Source organism: Notothenia rossii, assembly GCF_949606895.1.
Source record: "Notothenia rossii genome assembly, chromosome: 11".
NCBI lineage: Eukaryota > Metazoa > Chordata > Actinopteri > Perciformes > Nototheniidae > Notothenia > Notothenia rossii.
The window spans coordinates 54,654,866-54,678,414 of NC_136910.1; the positions used below are offsets into that span (position 1 = coordinate 54,654,866).

The 23,549-nt window shown below is 39.5% G+C and overlaps 2 protein-coding genes across 2 annotated transcripts in view; both read right to left on the reverse strand.

Moving 5' to 3' along the window:
- wdr7 (WD repeat domain 7) overlaps positions 1 to 23,549 on the reverse strand; it is a gene marked incomplete at both ends in the record, with an annotated part of 127,345 nt that overhangs the window by 18,389 nt on the left and 85,407 nt on the right.
- The window catches only part of atp8b1 (ATPase phospholipid transporting 8B1), a 38,243-nt gene that overhangs the window by 10,062 nt on the left and 4,632 nt on the right, over positions 1 to 23,549 (reverse strand). Inside the window, exons 2-17 of the mRNA XM_079656989.1 lie at positions 15,629 to 15,804; positions 14,303 to 14,400; positions 11,890 to 12,003; positions 11,699 to 11,797; positions 11,347 to 11,408; positions 10,779 to 10,851; positions 10,508 to 10,578; positions 8,473 to 8,555; positions 7,555 to 7,713; positions 7,329 to 7,417; positions 6,757 to 6,947; positions 6,147 to 6,231; positions 5,360 to 5,483; positions 3,774 to 3,817; positions 2,985 to 3,141; positions 1,279 to 1,467 (exon numbers count right to left, since the gene is read on the reverse strand). Of these exons, the coding sequence (XP_079513115.1) occupies positions 1,279 to 1,467; positions 2,985 to 3,141; positions 3,774 to 3,817; positions 5,360 to 5,483; positions 6,147 to 6,231; positions 6,757 to 6,947; positions 7,329 to 7,417; positions 7,555 to 7,713; positions 8,473 to 8,555; positions 10,508 to 10,578; positions 10,779 to 10,851; positions 11,347 to 11,408; positions 11,699 to 11,797; positions 11,890 to 12,003; positions 14,303 to 14,400; positions 15,629 to 15,785 (1,795 nt within the window). The 5' untranslated portion in view covers positions 15,786 to 15,804. The remainder of the gene's footprint in view (positions 1 to 1,278; positions 1,468 to 2,984; positions 3,142 to 3,773; positions 3,818 to 5,359; positions 5,484 to 6,146; positions 6,232 to 6,756; positions 6,948 to 7,328; positions 7,418 to 7,554; positions 7,714 to 8,472; positions 8,556 to 10,507; positions 10,579 to 10,778; positions 10,852 to 11,346; positions 11,409 to 11,698; positions 11,798 to 11,889; positions 12,004 to 14,302; positions 14,401 to 15,628; positions 15,805 to 23,549) is intronic.

A 23,549-nucleotide genomic window follows, 5' to 3' on the forward strand; every position in this document is an offset into this window, starting at 1 on the left:
GCAGAGGATCAGAGGTGGACAGAGTCAATGGCCGTTTCTCAATCTCGAGGAAACTGGCTTCCAAGCCAATATTTCAAGGATGCTACGTCATCGAGTGCCGCAGAAGGACTGTTCCAATCTCCAGCATACTTGGAATTCCACCGAGGCCACGTCCTTGGTTTGGGGGTAATTTCGAGGCTGCACATGGGTACACTTCGCGTCCTTCAAATCCCCACAATGCTTTGCGCTCTGACCAATTTCAAAAATCCTTGCGGAGAATGGCTGAACCGACACAGCACAGCACACATTTAAATGTAAGCATGTAGTGGCGTAGAACATGTGTTGGTAAATATGTTACTTTCTTACATTTGTTATCACCAAAAATGTGTTCCGTGAAAGTAGAGCAAGTTCATAATTAGATAGACATCGTGAGGTATTTATTTTTGGTACAGTTTATGTTGAAACCGTTAGAGAGAGTGGCACACTTGTTAGCCTGTTCCATTCCTCTTTGTTTTCTGAAGCCGTGGCTTGGAAGTATACTTGCTTCGTTTCTGAAGGAAGTGACTTGGAAGTACACGACTACCAAGCCAGCATCCTCTCGATTGAGAAACGGCCAATGTTTGAGTATTTAACTTTGGCTAGGAAGAGAGTGTCAAGTTATGATTTGGTTTGCTAGATTGACTCCTGCCTATGGTTTTAAATGTAATGAAGTTACAATTAAACTTAACATTTAATCAAAAGTAAATTCATCTCAACAAAGTAAATTATATTCCAGCTTCTTATATTGTAGCTTAATACCTCATAAGACTAGAAATAATAATTAATTTAATCAAACATATCTTCAAAACAGATAAATACATTTACAAATCTATTAACAGCAATGTCTTTGGTCGAATCCTTGAGTGTCCTCTCCTCTGGTTCAGGAATTAGTCATAAAACTCAGAAATGTGTTATGACATTCATCTCCCCAACTTGTCGTACATATTACAATTTGGTCAAAGTGGTACCCAGCAGGTTTTCAGCAGCTGGCATGTCACTACTTATACTCCACCAGATTTTTCAGTTTTTGGGGGTTATAGAAAGAAAAAAAACTGGCCCTAGTTTTTATGTAACTTGGTGGTAATGTTTTAGCAAAACAAAATGTTTATATGCTCAATGTTCACTTTCATTAACATTGGGAGATTTGGACTTTGGAGTGCACTTCCACTTATGTCTGCTATAAAAGCTACTGTACTGAAACATAACCTAGAATAACATGTGTCTGTTTGTGAGGTAGCATGTGTGTGTGTGTGCACTTACATATGATCGACATGCGTTTGCGGTCGGAGTTGAAGTCGAGCATCGCCAACATCTCGTAGGTGGTCTCCTGATCCATCTCCCTGATGGTGATGGTGTCCTGCGTACGGGACAGAAACACGAAGCCAAAGTTCCTGGCTGCCGTCACCAGGGCGCCCTCATCGGGAGACGCCGCCTGGTACACCAGCTCGCCTGAGAGACATTCAAGATTTAGGATTTCAAAGGATTTATTGTCATGTGCACAATTTCTACAGGTGATGGTAGTGAACATCTGTTACTAGTGAGGCAAACTAATATAATGCTCTTTTTCAGGTTTATAAATGAGAAACTCGCTCTGGAGGGAACTTTGGGATTAGAGCCTTTGCATCAGAATACCTGTACCAGTCCTACAGAGGGGACATTGACATTGTTACATCAGAAAATAACCAAAGACAGCTTAATGTTACTTAAGCATGCATAAAAGCATAGAAAAAAGAAATTGTAATAAAAAAGTTACACATTTTACAAAAATACACACCCTGTAACAGTTCTGAGCATTTGCACAGTTTCTACATGCACCATTTACATGCACTAAAACCTATAACACACTACAGTCAAGGTGAAAGCCCAACAAGCATCATAGGGCCTCTTTAAGACAACATACACGATGGTGCAAGTAGAGTTGCAGGACTAAGTCAACTTTGCACAAGTAAAATAGAATAAGATGAAACGGAATGATAAAAGGAAACACTGGTTGTTGTAATAATATATAAATATGTAGATTATAACAAATATATCTGCTTTAAACAAATGGAGGTCAAGACACTTAAGAGAACTCAGGAATAACAAACAATAAAACTGTCCCTGAGTCTAGTGGTTTGTGATTGGAGTAAATCAGTGGCGAACCGTGTCTATCACAACTGGACCTTCTGTAGACACCCCCTCCCCCCCCGCGGCATTATAATGTGCGTCTTTTCACTGAATTGTCATCTTGAAAAGGGTACTCACAACAATTCCGCAACAACTTCATCTTCACCTGTTGCCATTTCAACGTTAAAAACAATAAACGGCATGAATTGCTTCATCTGTATCCTCTGTCTCGAGCCAGTTAACTACCGGGCTTTCTAGAATACCCTGGAACCGAGGGAAACTCTGAAAGAACACGCCCATTGGCTACAAATCAATATATGATTGGTTGATCAAACTGTCAGTCCAAACGTACGCTCTCATTCAGTGCAACGGCCAGGGCCTTCGATCAAGGATGTAGAATACCTTGGTTGAAGGATATTCTACCCAGAGACCCAGAACAAGATCTGATTGGTTGCTTTCTTTTCTAACACAAAACCACTGAAATGCGTGGTGCATGGTCCGAGAAGGACAAACAAATCAACGTAACACTAATATTACAAATCAACAACACAGATACCATTCTCATTTATTCATTTTAAATACATTTTATTTATATAATTAAATCGATTTTTTTTGTTTGTTTTATCTGAGTGTTCCAGGGTATTCTCTGAATACCTTGAAGGCCCTGACGGTTCACCACTGGAGTAAATATATATAATCTGGAGTTAAAGGCACGAACCCAGACATGAAGAGGGTGTCGGATCAAATGCAATGCCTGCACTTTACTTTAGATTTTAATGGCACTATGTGACTTCCTGTTAAGGGTGTGGTGTGGTTGATTGACAGGTGTTGCAGCCATCATGTTTACAGACTAGGCTTACCTTCTTTGTTCTCCACCATGACGGTGTGGCAAAGGGAGAGAAGTTTGAAGAACTCAGTCGCATCTTTATCTTTCCCGGATCGCACACAGGCCACCAAGGAGTTATCCATGAACTCAAACTTTCTGTCCGCCTCCCGGTTCCAGCTCCAGTCCACCGGCTGGCGGGAAAACAGGAAGATGTTGGGAAAACTACGGCAGAAATACTCAGACATTGTTCTTGTGATGTGGGTAGTTCAACTGACTTGTCATTGTTGTCATGAATTTTAGGATATGAAATCTGTCCATGTCTATTTCTTCTACAAAAGAAACACTTACTGCATCTTAAAATAACATTTTGTTGCATGAATGAGTGGTGTTTAAATGTAAATAACTGTTTTTGTATACTGTAAACGTAGGAGATCAGGGCCGCTAAATGTCAGCTCTTTTAAGTCAGACTTTATTTGTCGTTTCATTTATTTTAATCTATTTATTCTTGTTTAATTATTTTCCATCTAAGTGTTCTCTGTGTTTTTATGTTTGCTGTTAAGTTCGCTTGCTGGGGGGACAGAGCCTTCTCCGTCGCTGCCCCCTCCCTCTGGAACTCACTCCCACAACCCATCAGAGACTGCACTGATCTCAAGACCTTCAAAAAACTCACCTCTTCAATCTGGCTTTTAATGTTTTTTTAATTATTTGACTTTAACTATATATTTATTTGTTGTTCCTTTCTTTTCACTATATCTGTAAAGCGTCTTTGAGCACCTGTAAAACCGCTAACAAAATTAATCTATTATTATTCTTAATATCTTACTCTTCCACGGTCCAGCACCACTCCCTCAGCTGTGGTCGGGTCACCTGTAGAACAGAAAGCAACACATATTAAATAAAACTGGAGATGTGCAAAGAACAGGAAATGAGGACTCAAGTACAGGATAAAGAATATCGTCCATTCATGCTTTTTATGCTAATTTGTGGCCTCTGCAAATTCAGATCTGGTTATACAGGTTTCTTTATTCCCACCGCCCCCAACATACATCAGCTCTTTGTTAGGTTCTGCAATTCAGTTGAAGTGATGTAATGGACTAACACTGTTGTGCAATAACCACTGCCTATAACTATACAAACTGTTGTGCAATCAGGCTTCTGCTACTGTATATTCTCACACACTTTCATAATGTTGCTACTTAATAGACTTTATCAACATGTGCAGCATGCAACATGTCATTCTACCTATATTACTTATCTGCCCTGTGCCCATGCTGTAACAAAGTCAATGTAGCCACTATAGGCAGATAAAGGATTTCTGATTCAGAGAGCAGAAAGAGATTTGCATTAGCTGTTTCTCAACCTACTGTTTGCTCTGCTCTTATCTATATTCAAAGTCTTCCTGCAGCAGTTCCCTAAATCAATAAATGGAGGCTAATTATTTGTCTTCCTGATTTCAGTGTTGTCGAGAAGGAAATGCATGTATGTTATTTCAGTAGGGTTGCAAAGGGGCGGAAAGTTTCCATGGGAAGTTAAACTGGGCGATTTTGGAAATATTCGATGCAAAATTAAACAAAAAAACATGACATTTCAACAGATTTTTTTAAGTAGAACAGAACAAGTTTGAATTATTTTATTGAACAATTATTTGTTTCATTGAAGAAAGAAAACAGGAATGTTGAGTTAAATGTTACTCATCCACCCAAACCCCACTCATTAAAAAAAATGAACAAAAATGCCCCCCCATCCAAAGATCCCCACAAAGTCCCATTCAAAATGTTAAATGAAAAGAGCCCGTCTCCCTCCACAAAGTCCATTAAACATCCAAATCTTCCTTCAAGCAATCCTCTGCATTTTTGCTAAACCCTTTCAGTCAACGGGCTCTTCCTGGCCCTCATCAACATCACTCTGAGTCTTCCTCTTCAGCGTCACTGTCCAGCCTTGTTGAGGCAGGCTCTGTGTCCGGCTCAAACAGCCTTAGATTTGCCCGAACGCCAACCAGTTTTTCCACTCTCACAGCCTGTTGCGAACCTTGTGTGGTCTCAATAGCCATGCAGTAAGCAGTGTGCTATGGCATGGATATTCAAGTGTACTTGAATGGCATCTGTTTGTTTGAGTCAAGATTATGCTAAAATATACTTTCCCCAACTATGTTTAAGTTCCCTACGAAGAGCCAACCTTCAATTTTGAAAATTCCCGTTTATTCCCATAAATTCCCGTTTGTTCCCGTGGAAAGTTTCCATCTTTGAAAATTCCCGTAATTTTGCAACCCTATATTTCAGTAATAGTAAAGGGGGTGTATTATTTCAAGAAAGGCTGTAGTGAGAGTTTGAATATACATCGGGGTGAAACTAAAATCACTAAAATGTGATCTCTATTGTTGCGTTTGTGTGAAATGAAGCAGGTCAGTACCGTAGCTGCGTCCGGCGATGGTGCACTTCTTGAACGCCATGATGTTCTGTGTGAGAGTTCCTGTCTTGTCGGAGAAGATGTAGCTGATCTGACCCAGCTGCTCGTTCAGGGTGGTGGTTCGAGCCTGCACACAGGAAACAAAAAAGTTAAGTTTGACCAAATAACTTCAAATCAAAGTCCTCTTACAAGCTTTACTGAACATTTCAACTACATCCATGCTTTTTAGCAGCGAATGCAGTTCAGTATCTCGGATGTTAAATCAATATTGAACGTGATAAGCACTTGTATATATTGTGCTTGAAACCGTTAATCTGTGACAAATCATGTTCCTCTGCCTTCCCCGAATGGCATCTGGAATACTCCAGTGCACCCACATAGAGTTGAGGAGTCTTATAGCAATATGTGTCAATCACTGTATACGTGTTGTGTTTAAACTGCCCCGCTAATCATCATTAAATTGGATTCTGATCATGTACTCCCTATTTTAGTTGTTGGTAACATAATGTATTTTTGTGTATTGATGAGCTGAACAATAACAGAGTTTGACCCAGTCGTTCCAAACCAGGCAGCGCCCAAACCTTCTCATTTTACAGCCGTTTTATTGTCAGTGTATAATAGTAATAAATACAAATCAAAAATCTGCAGGATATGGAGAAATAGCCTGCGGTTGATCTGCAGCAAACCGAGAAGTTTAGAGCACGTCAGTAACACATCCCTATTAATAAAGACTGGGTACATTCAGAGTTAAGCATTGAATAGAAATCATTCGACAGCAGCAGATATGTACCTTAGCAGGAGTGTCTTTCTCTGAGTAGTACATCTGCAGGTCCCAGTTGATGAACTTACTCTGGCCGAGGCGAATCACCTCCACACTGAACACAAAAAACACACAGGAGAGAACACTTAGAAGTTGGATTTTGACACAGTTGTTCCTTCTAACATCAGGTAGAGAGGAGGAAACTAACACTATAAAGCCTCTCGATTGCTAACTTATGAACTTGGTTAACAAGCTAGCTAGTGTGGCGACAGTTGCAGTTGGTGTATGTTTAAAGTCTACTGAATTGTGTTTTTTTATTTCATTTGCTTTAGAAAATGATATACAAGTCAGCCTGGAGCCAGCATATGTAGATTTGTAAGTGAAAGTAGTAGCAGATATTTTGGAGACAAAACAAGAAATACACTTTCTAGAATGAGGTCATCTATTGGATGTAAGAAATAAAACATTAAACCACATTTCCCAGAGAGTCGTGACAATGCCATTCCACCTACAGTAGATCTTATAGCAGTGACATTCTATAGAACTAGTGGTATATTCCCATTGAGTGTAGAGCGTTGACATGATCTGTGCAAAAGCCGATTGTACCAAGACCGAAATGTATGTGTGTGTTTTAACTGACCTGACGTATAGTGAGATGGGCACCATGGTGTTGAGGACGATGATGTAGCCCCAGAAGCTGAGGAAGCCTCGGTGGTTGGCGTCCTGATTTTTACCGTCGAACAAATACCAGGCCTTGGAGCCGATCTCATCGTACCAGAAGGCGTGACCGATGGCCAGCCCCGCCGCCACCAGGATCAGCAGCGCGAAGATCTACAGGAGACAACAAGCCGTTACACACCGGGCGACTGATGACAAAAAAAAAAAATCATATTATTAATATTTCATTCTAAAATGAAACCCAATTTCCCCCGTGGAGTAAAGGTCTCAAACTTACCTACCCCACCTTTAAGGGGCCCTATTTTACTCATTTTCAAGTTTGTATTTTTTCCCTCTACTGAGACATGTTTCAGGCGGGGGGGGCAGTGTGGGAGAGAAACTCCCTCTGGATGGGGTCTTTTGAATGTTTGCCTTTGCAGATCATTTACATGCTTAAACCTATATAACAGTTCAGGAAAGGGAAAACCCCCAAAAAGCAAAATAGAATAATAAAGCATTCCGAGTGTTTTAAAAAAAAAAAAAATGTAAACTCACCGAGTAAACCATGTAGTTCATCAGCTCGTCAATCTTGGTCCTTTTGAATCTCGTCTTCCCGCTGTTCCTCATGATTTTGGTGTCGGCTCCTACAACGACAAGTACGGAAATGGTGAATACTAGCCATTGCTATTCGTCAGTTATCATTCAAAAAAATTACAAAGCTGTGTAGTTATAAAACAAAGGTCAGAAACAAAATTCTCTTTTCACACGTTTGAAGTCACACCTGCGAAGATGACGAGGCCGTGAGACTCCTCTGTGTTTCGGATGGTGCAGCCTCGGAGCAGCATGTTGTCGAGGTCCAGAGGTAACCGCTCCCTCTCCCACGTCATCGTCCCGATGAACTTATCCAGGCGGTTGTTCGGCTCTTCGCACTCGATCAGAGCTGAAGGAGACACAAAAAGACAAGAGGGGGGGGGGTGGCTTTAATTCAACTCTAAACTATTCAAATCAGAAGAGTTCATCTCCGGGCTGCATCGGGTTAGTAACTCATGACAGTACAGATATTTACTCAGGATAAATGGCATCAGCGTTAACCGTGAAGGATAGTTGGGATGTGAAGATGAGGATGTTCTACAGTAGATGGTGAAAAGCCACCAGACTCCACTGCCATTGATTTGACCTGGGATTGCTGGACTACCACTTGCATTACTACATGTTCTGTGAGGTACAATTACTGTCACCTTAACTTCCCTTCAGCGGCTGAGGCTTAAATCATATTTAATATTTATATTTGATGAATAACACAGTGGGGAAAAACAAATTGTGAAACAGTGTATATGTAAAAGTTAACAAAGAATGGCAGACTACCTGTAAATAACATCTGTTCTACCCTTATAACACATACTTGAAACTACATTTTTATTTTAAAAGAACTGAATATAACAAAACAAAATTCATTAAGACATGCAACGTTGTAGAAGCAAAGTACCAACCAATCACATATCATACACATTGCATAAATAACATTCTCATGATTATTACTTATTAATTGGCGCTCGATGGAAATTGGTGTGTTTAAAAAAGAAGAATTTTGTTTTTCAAATATACGTTTTACAATTATTTTGCATGCGACGCGTTGTTTTGAGTTATTAAACCGATTAAGCGTTATGCAAATAAACTGGGCTTGTAGTTAAGAACTCACCATTGAAGTCGACAAGCTGCCGCTCGCTCTGCAGCCGCTCGTCCGTCTCTCGACGTCCCAGCTTAAACTTCAGGTTGGTCTCTCTGCAGGCGGGGGGGGGGGGTATGAATTACACTCAACATTAAAGTTCATAAAACTTTAATTAGGAAACTTGCAGATACATTTCACTTGAACCTTTGTATCCTAAGGACAACTTTATCCATCTTCATAACAAAAGTTGATTAATACAAATAATAAAATTCCTTCTGTAAAGCAGGTTACACCCCACACAGAAAGCACTACGTAAATCCTTAAGGATCCTCAGAAGAAATCAATGAATGTTGTATTTTTGATTTATAAGAAAGGCCACTTAATTGTGACGTCTGTAGTCAACGCACTATAAAGGACTACAATTCCCACGGCGCCTGCGCGAAAGCCACAGTGACGGGCAACCTGTTTGAGAGACTCCGTCGAGGAACAGTTTTTAACCGTACACGTACATACAAATCGTACAATTACCCCTTAAGTTATGAAGTTATATAAGCATTTTTAAGAAAGAACGAATACCCAAGTTGTTTATTATTTTATTTGAGTTTTGCTTATTTCTGTTGAATATTGTAAAAGCCTTATTTTCTTTGTTGCGTGTGCAAAAGTTTGTTATTATATTTTGAGCAAACGCATCGTAACATCATCCAAACCATCGGAGGCCAAGCAACTCTTCAAACTGTGAGTAATTTAAAGGAAAGAATCGAGTTAGAGCCGTCTGTTTCAGGCGTCTAGTGGCTTGATGGAAAGACAAGGAAGGAAGCCATGACACAATTCTCTAACCTAAACTCCTATGTTTAGATTTATTTAATGTCTCTTATTTAGAATATACACCTTCATTTTTGCTCTGTCAATTTAAATTAATATTATTTAAACATATTTTTAACTAGTTGTCGTTACCGTGAAAATCTTAAAATACATTCCTAATAATCTGTTTTATATATTTGAATGAACAAATACAATTTTACAATCATTTCACATAAATGGAGTTATTATTAGTTATGCACCTAACCAAATAATAGTATTTATTTTTAGTTTAAATATTTAAATTAAAAAGGTAGGGTAGGTAGGAATGGAGAAACCAGTTTGAGTGCGCTAGAATTTGAAACTACGCAGCCGAAAAACAATCTGCCCCTTCCTTCAGACTTCCTTACAGAGCCCCTCCCCCAACACACACGATCGCGCACATGACCAATGAGGGCACGAGATAAGTTTGTGCACAGATGGAAGGCTGACAGGCAGGTAGGCCATCCAGTTACTTTAGCCGAGCCGGCTCAGATGATTGGTCGTTCTTTTTACAGCGCTACGGCTTCCACAGATTACTTTTCTTTTAATATATATTTATTGTCAAAGCATTTAATTTATTCATTGCTATCGGGATGTTAAGAGCATTCCATGGAATATAACAAAAGTGCTTCTGAAGTGAATTACCTACCCCACCTCTAATGTTATGGTAAGTAGTCCTCTAAATATACCGTGTAATGTTAGTTTGCAGGGAAGTCCTTAAACTGAATAAACCTTATTTATAAAAGTGATTAAAAATCATCATTTATATGGTGATGTACGTTACATGCCATACAAAACAGTGATACAAGTGAGACATTTACTTTAACATGGTTCCATCGTGCGGGCCTGTGTTTGACTAAAAGGCGTTCTCACTTAATCGCAGGATTTTGGCGGAGGTTGTTTAGCTCTTGGCAGAACTTTTTACATATTTGCTTTTCTTTTATCCGAGTAATTTGTTGACTAAGCCCTTGAGAAAACTTCAGGTCAGGCAAACAGCACTGCTCCAGAAGTCACAATGTACACAATATATGACTCCATTTGAATATGCAGTAGAAATAAATATCCTTATAACATTTAAATATCTAATGGGCAAAGTATAATGTTTTTTTATATAATGTGTATTTTATTCCTTATGTAAAATACCTTTCCCAATTTGGGATGAAGAAAGTGTATCTAATCTAAAAACATGAATTATATTTGGTCAACTTAGTAGGCGGAGTCTTACCCGTCGAGCTCAGCAGTTTCCACATAGCACAGACTGTTTGGGTTGGAGCTGGATAACAGCAAGATGTCCGCCTGAAGAGACAGGTAAACGTGAATAAATGGAATTAATCAAGAACCCTGAAATCTGCCTCTTCTGTTACTCTGCACTGCTTCAAGTCAAAATTAATATTCCACTGTGGCAACAACTTCATTCAAATGATCTTTCAGGCATTGTTTTGAAGTTGTATTGTTTACTCTGAAACGGTCCAGGTAAAAAGACTAAATCATCTTACCGGAATGAAGTCGTTCTTCTTCATGCGAACCACATCTCCAACCTGAATGTTACTCCACTTTATCTCTTGAAACCTGAAGCAGAAATAGATCTTAGTTTTTATATTCGTTGTAGTCCTTTTTTATGATATAAAAAAAGACACGAAAGATGGGCATCAACCACTAACTGGCACACATTAAACAAACAAACCTCAGATACAAGACAACATGTTCTTTGATATTCACCAGCTGTTAAAGTAGTTATATATATTTTTTTAAATGCTGTATATCGTTAGCCTCATGTCATTATTGCCTCAAGTCATATTTTAATTTTACAGAAAAAGAAATTCTTCAGCAAACACTTTTTATTTATACTGTAATAGTAAGCTATGACTTAGGCAATTATGCTATGAGGCTAGCGATATCATGCTAATAATATTTCTTGCTTTATTGTTCATAAGTTAATTTTACTGTCAGTAAGGACTCAATGGAAATAAAATAGAATTACTCAAAATGTGTCAGTTTTTAAGAGATGGTGGACATCTTGTTTTATGACTGAAGTCGAGTTAAATGAAAAAGCTTTGTTCTGACCGGCCGTCCAGCAGGACTTCAGACTTCCTGTTGTTGATCTCCTTGTCCATCCTGTGGCGCGCCTGAGGGAATACAAAATTAAGAGGTCAGCGCAAATCAGATTTTAGAATATTCTTACAAACATATGATCATTCGTAATCCTCTTGGTTTGCAATAACCATTAAAAAGAATATCTGACTCAAAAGTTCTAGCATTGGCTCCGAAAAGGATCATACTTGTGTACAACAGCTACATATCGAAACTGACAGCTATAAAATAAAATGTTTTCAAGTTATTGACTGCAAACCAGTACTCTTTCAAAGTTATTGGACAGAAGACATTTCTATCTGTCTTTCCAAAGGAGAAGCCTCACCAGATCGTCCACCAGGTCTTTGATGGCGGTGATTGACAGCACCACCACCAGAGGAATCAGTGTGGTGTACCAGGGCAGAGTAGTGATATCTGGAATAATCTAAAGAGAGACAAACAAACATTTGATTGTGTTCCTTGTTTTGTGTAACATCAGAAGACCGAGGTTTCATCTATTTTTTTTTTTAGACGTACCTGTAAGATGAGCAGCGCCAGGAAGTAAAGGTTGGCAACTCTCTTGAACTGCTCGTACAGGTTCAAAGGGATGAAGGTGAGGACGTTGTACTTGTACGTCTTGATGGCGTTTCCCTGCAGAGAAGAAAACAAAATAATAATGAGAGCAAAGTGGGATAGGGCTTCGTCATGCGCTGTTGAACTGCCAAAAGTGTTATCGATTGTACACACGAAGATGGGTTTAAAAACAATGTATTGTCCCGTGTTCCTGGAGGTTTGATTTCACAGAATAAGCTCAACTGTAAGGTCTGAAGGTTAGTCGTTGATCGAATTGATCCCAAAAGGAGTGCTCTGTATCAGACAGTCAGGTTCTTCCACACCAAAAACAAAAACAAAACTGCTTATTTAAGGACCAGACATTGTCACGGGGGGGATTAGCATGTTGGAAAAGGAAAGGGTCAAAGACAAAATGTGGCCATACGATATTACAATTAAAATATTTAAAAAAATAAAAAAAATATTTAAAAATATATCTCTAAATGCTCACATTTCCCTTCCTTCTAACTAGGTGCCTCGCCTAAACAAAGACAAAACAGGCACATTTGAAAGTATGTCCAAAAGACCAATGACAACACAGCAGTCAGTGTCCTGGTTTGTTTGGATGTCAGTTATTAGATTTCATGAAACCTGACCGGTTACAGCCTGATTCTGCAGCAGGTCAAACATGCAGAGTCAAAAACACACATCTCTCTTGACCAGCTTTGTGTAAGATCAAGGACTCTTAGGTGTTGAGATGACTACTGTTGATTACAAATATGTTCTCGCTCTGGTCCACCTCCTTTTGCTGCGTCTGATGTCTCTATAAGTGAGGTACAGGTCTGCTGAGCCGGCCGATCGGGTATCAGCTTCGACAAAAGCCGAGGACACAACACGTTTTTTGTTTTCACTGGCTGCTAAAAAGAACAAGTCCCGGCAGCTGGTCTTGGCATTTGACCAAGCAGCGAGAGCAACATCACATGTATACTCGTTTTGTTCTGTGTACAGTCGATTAACTGATCAAAATAGTTATTAAAGTCATGTCAATTGTGGATATGAAAGCCCTGGCTCTCGTAGATCAAAGCACATCGCCCAGCTGTCTTTCAATCACATGCTTCACTTCATCTTACTCTTCATCAAGTACCATACAGAATAGTAGAACTGCCCAAGCATGTTAAGCTCTTGACATATTTCAAGCATGACCTTTCAACAGCTTAGGGAACTCTGATGACATCAGGAATGACTCAGCAGAAACAGATACACGACATGAGGAGGAAGAATACTCAGTGAAACTCTTATCAAATCAACACAGCAGGCTTCCTTGTTCAAACATTAACCTGGGACAAATGTTGTACAGTCATTGTCTTCAGGAATTATACTAAATATTGCATTACATCTGGCTCAAATCCCTCAAGTTGGGTCAGTTAACACATCCTGATGTCCATCTACAGTTTGTTTGTTCAGTTAAAGACACATTCACTTCTTCCTATGACCTTAAGATATATAACAAACAAAGGGTTACATTAAAGAAATTGCTAAGAGATCCATAATTCAAATGACATGTTGGTACCCAGCTAGATTGTTTTTAATGCAAATCTTGAAACTCTGCATGTAGGAACTCAATGACAGCGATAGACACACTACTTACCCTAATCAAAGCTACAGTATCATCATGTAATAATGTATTTAGAAGTCAAGTTTGTGTGTTTTTTTATAGATGGCACATTAAAGTGTCGAGAACTCCGACATGCAATAGTTCAGGATCAGACTGTCTTAAAGAAACTTCATATCTGCTCGCTCACTCTACACTTGTATCAGCATGACTCATGAACACAGTGCCCTTCTCCACTTTCATCAGACTTATACAACCTTGCTTTACATGCAACAGATAAAAACATCCTGGAAAAAAACAGCAATGCCAGCCTTGAAGAAAGAAAATCAAAACATCACTGATGTCTATTTTGAAAAGCAGTCAGCATGATAGATGGCTAATGTAAAAACATGCAAATACAAACTCGCCCTGCGCTTTGTAGAGGGCGTGGCAGCCATTGTTGGCTCTATTCACTCAGCATTAGTTTCCAGCTGGACCAACAGGGAGAGGATAAATGGGTATGTGGTATGTAATAGGGAGGCCAGCGATTATTAGATTTGTTGAATATTCGTTACAGTCTCCATGATCGAAAATGATTTTTTTAATTCGATTTTATTTATATATTTTTTTATTATTATTTATGTTTTTCTTTTTTTCCCTGGCTTGGTTTCAACCAAAATATAGACTAATGCTAATAATAATGATTGTTTCTCCCGCGAGGGGGTGGGGTTAATATTCGCCAGGGCTGTCCGATTTTGATCATGGTCAGTTTCTGGCATCCCTAGTATGTAACCTGACGGCACTTACAGAGTATCTGCTCTTCTTGATACACAAGAAGACTTTTTTCTCAAACTCCGGCAAGTGGTGATAAGGTCGGTCGTTGGCTTTCACCTTCCATCCCATCTCTGGAAAAGAAAAAAAAAATCAAAAAAGTTAGTTGCAAAGGTTGATTTTAGGGAATGTACCTTCAAGGGGAATTGGGAAAGACAAGATGTATACGCTTAGAACTCTGGTATTAATAGCTCATACAATTATTACTATAAACTGGCTTAAACCCATGGATGTATAATAAGAACTGGATTCAGCGTGGGAGGCAGGGTCTTGTTCTTTCCTATGAGAGCTGCTCATTGGCGCATGAGGACAATATGGCCCTACTTTTGATACAGAGTGAAACGTCACAGATTACCCAGCATGCCTAGCTGTCAGAGCAGAAGTACCCGTATGTGCGCTCAGAGCATGCGCAGTTGAGTTGCCCCTTAAGCCCCGCCCCCGAGCTCCCACTCTCAGATGCGCGTTCATAATGCAGAGGAAAATAACTCGTAAAATGTGCTAATAACGTTATTCTAACTTGAGGACCGAATGTTTTTAATAAGGGCTATACAAACGTTCATACTGGGTAGTTTATTTAGTTTAACAAAAATGATCCAACGATTTACAGACCACTCTTTCCCAATGTAAGTCAATGGGAAAAAGTCTTTCCGGGCCCAGCAACCAATACAGAAGTGTAGTACCGCCGTTAACGATGGCCACAACGAATATTTTCCTCAGAGTCCGGCGCACTTCCTGGGGGCTTGCTTAAACCCCACCCCCCTACTTTGGACCAATGGACACAAAGACTTAACGGTTGTAAATTGTATGGAAAATGTAACACCAAAACTACAACTCAAAATGGAAGTGTATTTAGAGAAATGGTCACCTGGTGTAAGGTATTTGGCAAAGTGAATATATTGTAAACCTCTAATTGGACTCTATTTTTTTATATTTCTTGTGCTTTGTTGATAATTACTATTATATATTGTACTTTTTGATTAAATGTTTTGGTTGTATATAACAATATGATATTGTATATGTACCATGTTGTGTGAGACTCACTGTCAAGGAACTTGTTCTAATAAATGTTCAAAATAAAAAAGTCAGTTGCCAAGTTTGCTTTAAAAAAAAGAAATTTGAGTGACAGCTATGCACCTGCCTCCAACTTGTATGCTAAGCTAGGCTAAAGCAATCTGGATCCACACATTTTTTTTTTTACAGATAAATCATATTATAGGCCTCTAAAAAAGATGGCTGACAAAATTGATTTCCCCAAACAAATGTAATTCATAATGTCATCCAAGTATGCCTTTAGTGACTGACCGCTAGGTTTAGGTTCCTCTTGGGGTGGAGGGACTCCTGGAGGAGCATCTTGTTCCTCTTCAGAGCTGACTTCCAGTTCGTCATCCGTCTCATCGTCACTGTACGGCATGACCTCATCGTCAGGTGGGACCTGGGACTCTGGCCACCGCCGACTCATCTTTGCACCTCAGATGTGTCTGAGAGGGGAAAAAAAAGTTTCTGTTGATTAATAATGACAGGCTTCATTAAAGGTTCTAAACCATTCCCGTAACAAAGAAGGGATTGCATCCAACACGTTTTTCAACTTTTCAAAATTAACGATCACACCCACTTCGGCTATTTTAGCATTTTGGCTCAGGTTGGTTATGTTGTTCTGTTGGTTGGCCCAGACTGAAATATCTCATTGGATCAAAGGGCACACAATCTGATGCAGACATTTATGACGCATCCAAATGACATCCGGACATCTCTCAACTGTCCCTCAAGAGTAAAATTGCCTTGCTATAACATTTGGTAAAGACAATCAAAACCCACCCAGTATTTTTGATTGTCTTTTGATTGATTGAAGAGGGACAGTCTCAGCAATATAGTGCAAATCAGCATGAGGTTAAACTGCTGATACACTCGACTAAGTTGGTGACCATGGGGCAAACCATGAGCCTCTTTGCTGATGTAGATAGCTGATCAGTCATTTACCCACATTGTGCCTGAGGGTACAACTACAGAGAAACACCAGCATGGAAGAAGTCTCCTATTCTTGTTCAATATTTAAACTTGTCGAGACCACAAAGACAACATTTTTTTTGGGATGAGAATCAGGGAGAACTTGGGTTGCGACCAGGAGTGATACTATGACAGCTGGCCCTGACGATTTAACCTTTAAAAAACACGTCTAGTTCATTTGAAAAAGGAAATACTGAGGTCATTAGGAGTTTGTGGTTTCATTTCAGTTTTGTTGAGCACTCAGTAAAACCTGTATTCTACTAATGCTGCTTTGTCAACAAGTCAGTGTGTCAAGGTGCTTTATCTGTTCACGAACAAAGCGTATTGAGGCGGGAAAAAAATAACACGGATTAAAATACTTTTGATCCGTTAAACATTCAAACAAACACTTTTCAAATATTACAAAAAAAGTGTACACAGGATTTATAGTTTTGTTCTTTACTGTGGTATAAAATAAGTATTGAGATTAGTTGAATTTCTAGTATAACAAAACCGCTCTGCATTGGAAAACCCTGCATAAGCCTTAAAGCTCCTGGTTAGCAGGTGCCATGTGTGGGTTGCAGTTTGCCATCGGCTTAATGTTTAATGATGCGGAGGAGTCCATTAGCACAGCTAATAAGGTTCTTAAGTCCCGTTACCAAAAACTAAATGCACCTAAACAGTGAACAAACAAAGGCAATGGCAGGACTCTGACTACTCAATTGTAATTGTTTAGAGGGGGTATATTATAGTCCAAAGAAAATATGTTTACGCCTCCTGATCAGTCAATTTTCTTTTTCATTAATGCACATTTTTTTGCTTCTTTGGCATAGAATATATATTTTATAATGAAAGATGCCAGGTTATTAGTTTAGTTTTTAGATACAGGAGCATGAGAAGCACACGAGTGAAGGAAGCCAATTGAGCATATTGTTAGACCTTTTCTATTTCATGATATCATTTGATTGTTTGGCAGTGTGCTGTGCTCCTATTTCTGCAGTTATCCTTGTTTTAATGCAACAACACATTTGTTTGACCGAACAGAAATGTTGGCAAACTCACCAAGTAGTACGTGGAACTCACAAGTAATGCCAGCTATTGAGCAAAGCCAAACATGTTTTTCCAGGATCTCTGAAACAGGTGAAAAGTAAATAAAGCACAGGACAGCTTCTGCATGTCCCACGGTTTGGTTGTTCCTGGTGTGGTAGAGATGTCAGTATGATGGTAACCCAAATATCAGTTTCAATTGTGTCTTAACACAAAGCAGCTGTAGAAATAATTAGTATCTAACCTATATTTATAACCTATATTTATTGTATGGAACAAGCTGTAATAATCTGCACTGAACACGAATTCCACCAGCTTGGCTGTGTGTTCATTAAAGATTCTAATCTAATCTAAATAAAGGCAAGACACCCAATCTGACCAAGCATGTGATGCCACATTTCGAAAATAGACCATTTCACAATAGATGGACACAATTAGGTCAGTTCTCATAAGACGCTCAATTCATACTTGTCAGCCCTCCCGATTTTCGCGGGAAACTCCCGATTTCATTGCCCTCTCCCGGTTTCCTCCCGGGCTCATATTTCTCCCGCATTTCTCCCGATTTCTGACAAAATCAGATTTACACACGACTGTTTCCACTCGGACTTTAATACAGCTACACCATTGTTTGGTTTCCATGGTAACACGTCTCTTTAGTAGCGCGCGCAACTCAAAGTCTGAGGGTTATGGCTAGAAAGGATCCGTCTTATGTAAAACTCTCGCGAGAGTTTGGCTGAATGTCACATGGCTGAATGTTTACGTTTGACAGGCAGCCTTTCAGTTACGATCGTTAACATCAGTGGGCCACAGCAAATGATAATGAGAAGCTAAACTATCTATTAATTATGTAAATTACAGGGAGTGTGATTGTTGAAATAGGGTGTTAGCAGTCTTGCTGGTGTTCAAAGAAGAATGACAACACTGTAGATCACCAACACTATGGTTTATTTTTTATTCATAGGCAAGTCAACGTTGTCACAGTAAAAGTCCCAAGATAGTTCCTGGTGCAATAAAATGTTCCCTTGCAGTGTTTTACTATTATTTCTGATGTTTCTCTATTAATATTGCTGCTGCATTAATGTGTATGTTGCATCATGTTACTGCTGCAGATGTGTTTCCGAACCGCTCCGATTACAACGAGAGTTACAACGAGAACGTGACGTCATATTTACACTAGACGGATCCTTTCTAGCCATAACCAAGTCTGAGAGGGTGAGGCAGATAGTCACAGAAAACAGAACAAGAATCGACAACTACTCTACTCTCTGCTCACTCCTTTCCTGTAAAATACAGGTCCAGCCCACACATATGCTCCATCAAGGACGGTGCCACAGGCCGCAAGTCAGTATACTTACAACTACAATAAGCATGTTCATGCTAATCTAACAGCTCCGGCGATCCACTAGCACCCTCCCTCCCCCCCCAATTTTGCATTTTGAAATGCTCCCGATTTCCGAGGTCTAAAGGTTGGCAAGTATGGCTCAATTGCAGTCATAGATGTTAATGTTTCAGAAACCTGATGGGTAGTCAAGATTAAACACACCATTTCACTACAGAATCAGCTAACTCTGCTCTAACCAAGCACTGTATTCTTCATATAATTTCATATCAAATGTGAGCAGGAAAGATACTGTCAGCCCTGTGGATACACACTGAAACAGTACCTTAACCTTATTTAAACAAACAGTGTTCATACTGAAAGAGCTTGGGCTGATCACACAAGTCTGCACATGAATACTGGCTGAAGACGGGGGGGAAATCAAAGAATCTATCAGAAACTACAAGAGGAGGAGGGAAAGCAGGATATATGCAGGAATCCTGAAGTCAGATGTAATTCCTTTTAAGACCTTTTTTAAGACCCTTTCCATACATTTTAAGACCTCATCGCCACTGAGTTTTAACCGGTTACCTTGGCGACACACTTTACCTCACATTGACTATATACAGTATGGATTGTCCTTCCTCTTTATCTTCCAACTATTTGGACTCAAGCTTGCATTTCCCCATAACGATGTTGTTTAACAACCGGCGTAAACGGACCTTCGCGTGCTATCAAGCAGTGAGCGTGCGATGTCCTGTTCAGAGGACGTCAAACCCAACGGGATGCCATAAATAAACTACACAGAATCACACTACACACCTACGCAATGATTACATTCAGGCACACTGTAGAATACAGCCTCTTTTGACAATGTATATACTTATTGAAAACAAGCTACAAAATGTAATGCCTTGGAAAATGCCGTTTCATACTTTTTTAATAGCCTTAATTTTCGCTAAATTGATTTATCAACTTGTAATACTTTTTAAGACCCCGCAGACACCCTGGAAAGTAAATAAGATCACAGCCCAACTCTCAACATGCAATTTATACAACTTTAGTTTTTAGTCTTGACAGTATAGTTGAGATGTTGAAAGTACAAAAATTGTCCAACTTCAAAAAGGACCACCAGTTGTCCTGACACGAGTCTAAAATCAGTTTGAATCAAGATGGCGTTAAGAACCCATAAGAAGTTTCCATCTGTAGATAGATGTCTTTTTACCCCTTTAAGATCCAGTCAAACAACGTGCCACACCAAAGGAATACACAACCTAAAATACAGCCCTGCGTCACGGCTGCATTCATCAACACACTCTTTCAGACACACGTCATCACGGATGGCACTCATGCTACTCTAAATAAAGCGCTCCATGATTGTGAAACAGAGGGAATAACCAGTGTTATATAATTGTACTGCCCCTGGCTTAAAGGGTAAAAATGTTATCTCGAGGAATGCTTTAACTTTTCTGTTGTCTTCGGGTCAAATCTGACCGATTTACTGCTTTCATCAATCATAACTTTTTTGTTTTACATTCGATTGCATTAAGGCTTCATGATATCCTTCAAAGTAGACATTTGAACATATTAAAATTGCTGATCACTTTCATTGCATTTTGGATGATTTAGTAAACTTTGCAACACCCATGGTGTTCCCGGTCAAAAATGGCCGCCATAAAGAAAAGGAATTAGTAACCATCCGGATCAGATAAAACACAGACACAGATGTGTGTCGTCCCCCCCCCCCCCTTTGGTGATGATTAATGGTTTTTGTGTTAATGTAATAGCAGTTAAAACAGGACCGGTCAAATTTGACGTGAACACTAAAGTAAGGGGGGGGGAAACGAAGACAACAGGAGGGTTAAATAGGTGTGTCATGCCTATAAATGACACCTCATAACACATATTGGCAAGATTCTATAGATCTCCTTTAGGTGTCGGTTGGTGTGGCATCTCTGAAATAACAAAAGGGACATTATGACTGACCGGTACCAGTATGACCGGGGGGGGGGGGGCTCATGTGAAATCTGATCTGTGTGGGAACAACAAACAAAGAGATGCTGAAAGGCTATCAGCCAGGTTTCCCAGTTATCCATTTCTATGGGAAGTGTCTTAATGGAGTGAAAGGAAAACATATTGAATGCGTCATATCCAAAACAATGTGAGTTTATTGTATTAAATGGAATCATGGTTAGTTGTGCGTTTGCCCCTCTGTGTATTCAAACTTTTATTAAAAAAACACATCTTTAACTTTACATAGAAACACAGCACTTTCCCAAATGGTGCTGCTTTCATATAGCTTTGATGTCATGGCGACCAGTTTGAAATCATTGAATGTAAAATGTGTTTTGATGTTTCCACACCAAGGTTTCTATGTAGAGTCACTGCTATAGACAAACATTGAGAAGTTGGGAAGGCACCAAATGAAACTGAAGGATATCTCAGGAGACTTAGAAACCGACTCAATGAAATGAAATAAAATAAAAATCATCTGTTCTGCTCAACTCAAAAACAATCAGAGGTTCAGAAGCAGCCGGTTTGGGAGGATCGCAGTCTCGGAAAACAGGTTTTGGTGTCTTGGCTTTGTGCTGAGGGGGGGGGGGGATTAAACTAAGGAAAGCATACCTGAGAGATGACAGTGAAACCTGAGAGGAGGTGGAGGGGCTCTCGATCCGACCGCAGAGGTGAAGAGGAGGCGTAAAACAACACAACAAAGTGTAAGGAGAGACTTTGCTTCTGTGCTCGTGATCAAAGAGCTGAAACGCAGCGTGGATCAGGGGATCATTCTGTGGTTCATCTCCAACACTGAACCTTTTGTCTCTGAACCCTTCAAATATTATTACACTTCTGCTCACAAATTGAACTTCAGCTTTTCCTATGAAGGCAGTATAAATATACTCGTTTGTTGTTTTTATTTAAAGGGGATCAGTGGTACCATGACTCATTAAGTGCATCGAGTTTGTGTGCTATAGATACCTGTATGTGCCATTACACTTAACAGGATAGTTCTGCCTCTTTCAATGTTACTACTAAAAGCTAAGTAGTAAATGTGCGCATCATATAATAATAAAAAAACGGACTTTAAAAAAAAAACTATTCTCTCCAAATATTCCCTTTACCAAATTTGGTAAAGATGAGATTAAACATTACAAAAAAAGGGATGGGAAAATGACAAACAATAAGAGCATAGCATATAAACAGCTACATGCTACATCCACCATAAACTTATCACTTGATTTTTGACTTAATTAAAATGTTATTGAAGCTGCGAGTGACTCTTAAGTATCTCCTAAAAAAACCTGAATGAATGTGAATTGATCGTGTATGCTGGTGAGTTAAGGAAAAGGTATTTTACGTATCAGGATGAGTTACTGGTGACAAGGAGGTCAGGGAATGTTGAGTAATTTTGTGTGTTTGTGTGTGTGTGACTGAGCACTGATGCTATCAGCTTAATTAATGTGGAGTCGGGTTTCTGCAGCTCCTGGGGGGGAATCCCTTGGAGCTGTAACGTGCGGGAAACAAAAAGGAGTTCTCGGCTGCCCCTTAATACGGTGACTCTGCACATACAGCAGGGAAACATAAACATCCTTCTTGGTCTCTCTGAAAAGTTCACTTTATGGATAGTCCTTGAACATTTCACTTGCAAACAAGTGTAAAAGAACCAGTGTGAGGCTGTGCTCGATCTCATTACACCTCTGTGTTTGCAGAGCGGCGGTCCATGTAGGTAAAAAGTGAAAAACAGGCTCATAATATTAAACTCACACATTGGCCAAGTTAATGTTGCTTTGAATTTAGGCAGAATACCAAAAACTGTCTTCGTAGCAAATCCGTAGACTCATTCGGACTGGAGTTGCATCATTAAAAAGTATATTAATGAGCTAGCAGAGAACATCTAAAGCAGGTGTTTCAAACTCAGATACACAGTGGGCCAACATTTAAAAAATGGGTACTAGTCGAGGGCCGGACTGGTTCAATGTTTATTGCAAAACTTATGGAAATGAACTTATTGCACATATTAAACCTGGAACTAACTAAGCTTAAATGATTGCCTATAAAAAAATTAAACATTAAATAATCAGTTGCATTAATTTCTTATGGCTCTATCTGCAGCTTTTCCAGAGTTATTTCTGATTACATTTTCCCACAGTCCAACAACAGCTTCAAAAAACTATTTCCCTAAAAAAAACAAAACATGCCCTGTTGTCGTGAGAGAAAAAGTGCAGAAGGAAACATCCATTAAACTCTGTGTGCTGCTCTGTGATGCTAGCTCAGATACTTGGCATCTCATCTCAGGTGCAAGTTCATCAATGTTTGGGCTCAGGCTCTGAGCTGAGGAGACCCTCAGGATGGAGTGAAGGTGTGCGGTGCAATATACCGGCGGGCCAGATCTAATAGTAATTAGAAATTATCCTGCGGGCCGAAATTAAATCTACCACGGGTCGGATTTGGCCCCCGGGCCTTGAGTTTGACACATGTGACCTAAGGGATGTAACTGGCATTTTCATTTTCAAGTTATTTTTGTTGGAATCAATTCATCTGTTCGAAATTATTGGAAATATCTGGCAAACCTTTAAAGTCATTGAGAACCTTGCTTGACTAATTTTTTAATCCACGATAGGCTTCAGAACTAGTTCTAAAGCCTATTGAGTCATCGAGTCAAAGCATCTTCACAGTATATGTATGTATGTGCGCGTGTGTGTGTGTGTGTGTTGGCTGTAAGTGGAGCTTAATGCAGCTTAATGAGTATAATTGAGTCGTCAGTAGTTTACTCACAGCTGGAGTCCATATAATGAATCCTTGAATTGACAGGCAGTCCCTGAACAAGGAACTAATACTACCAGACTTACAGGGTCCACTCCTCTCTGAATGATGACT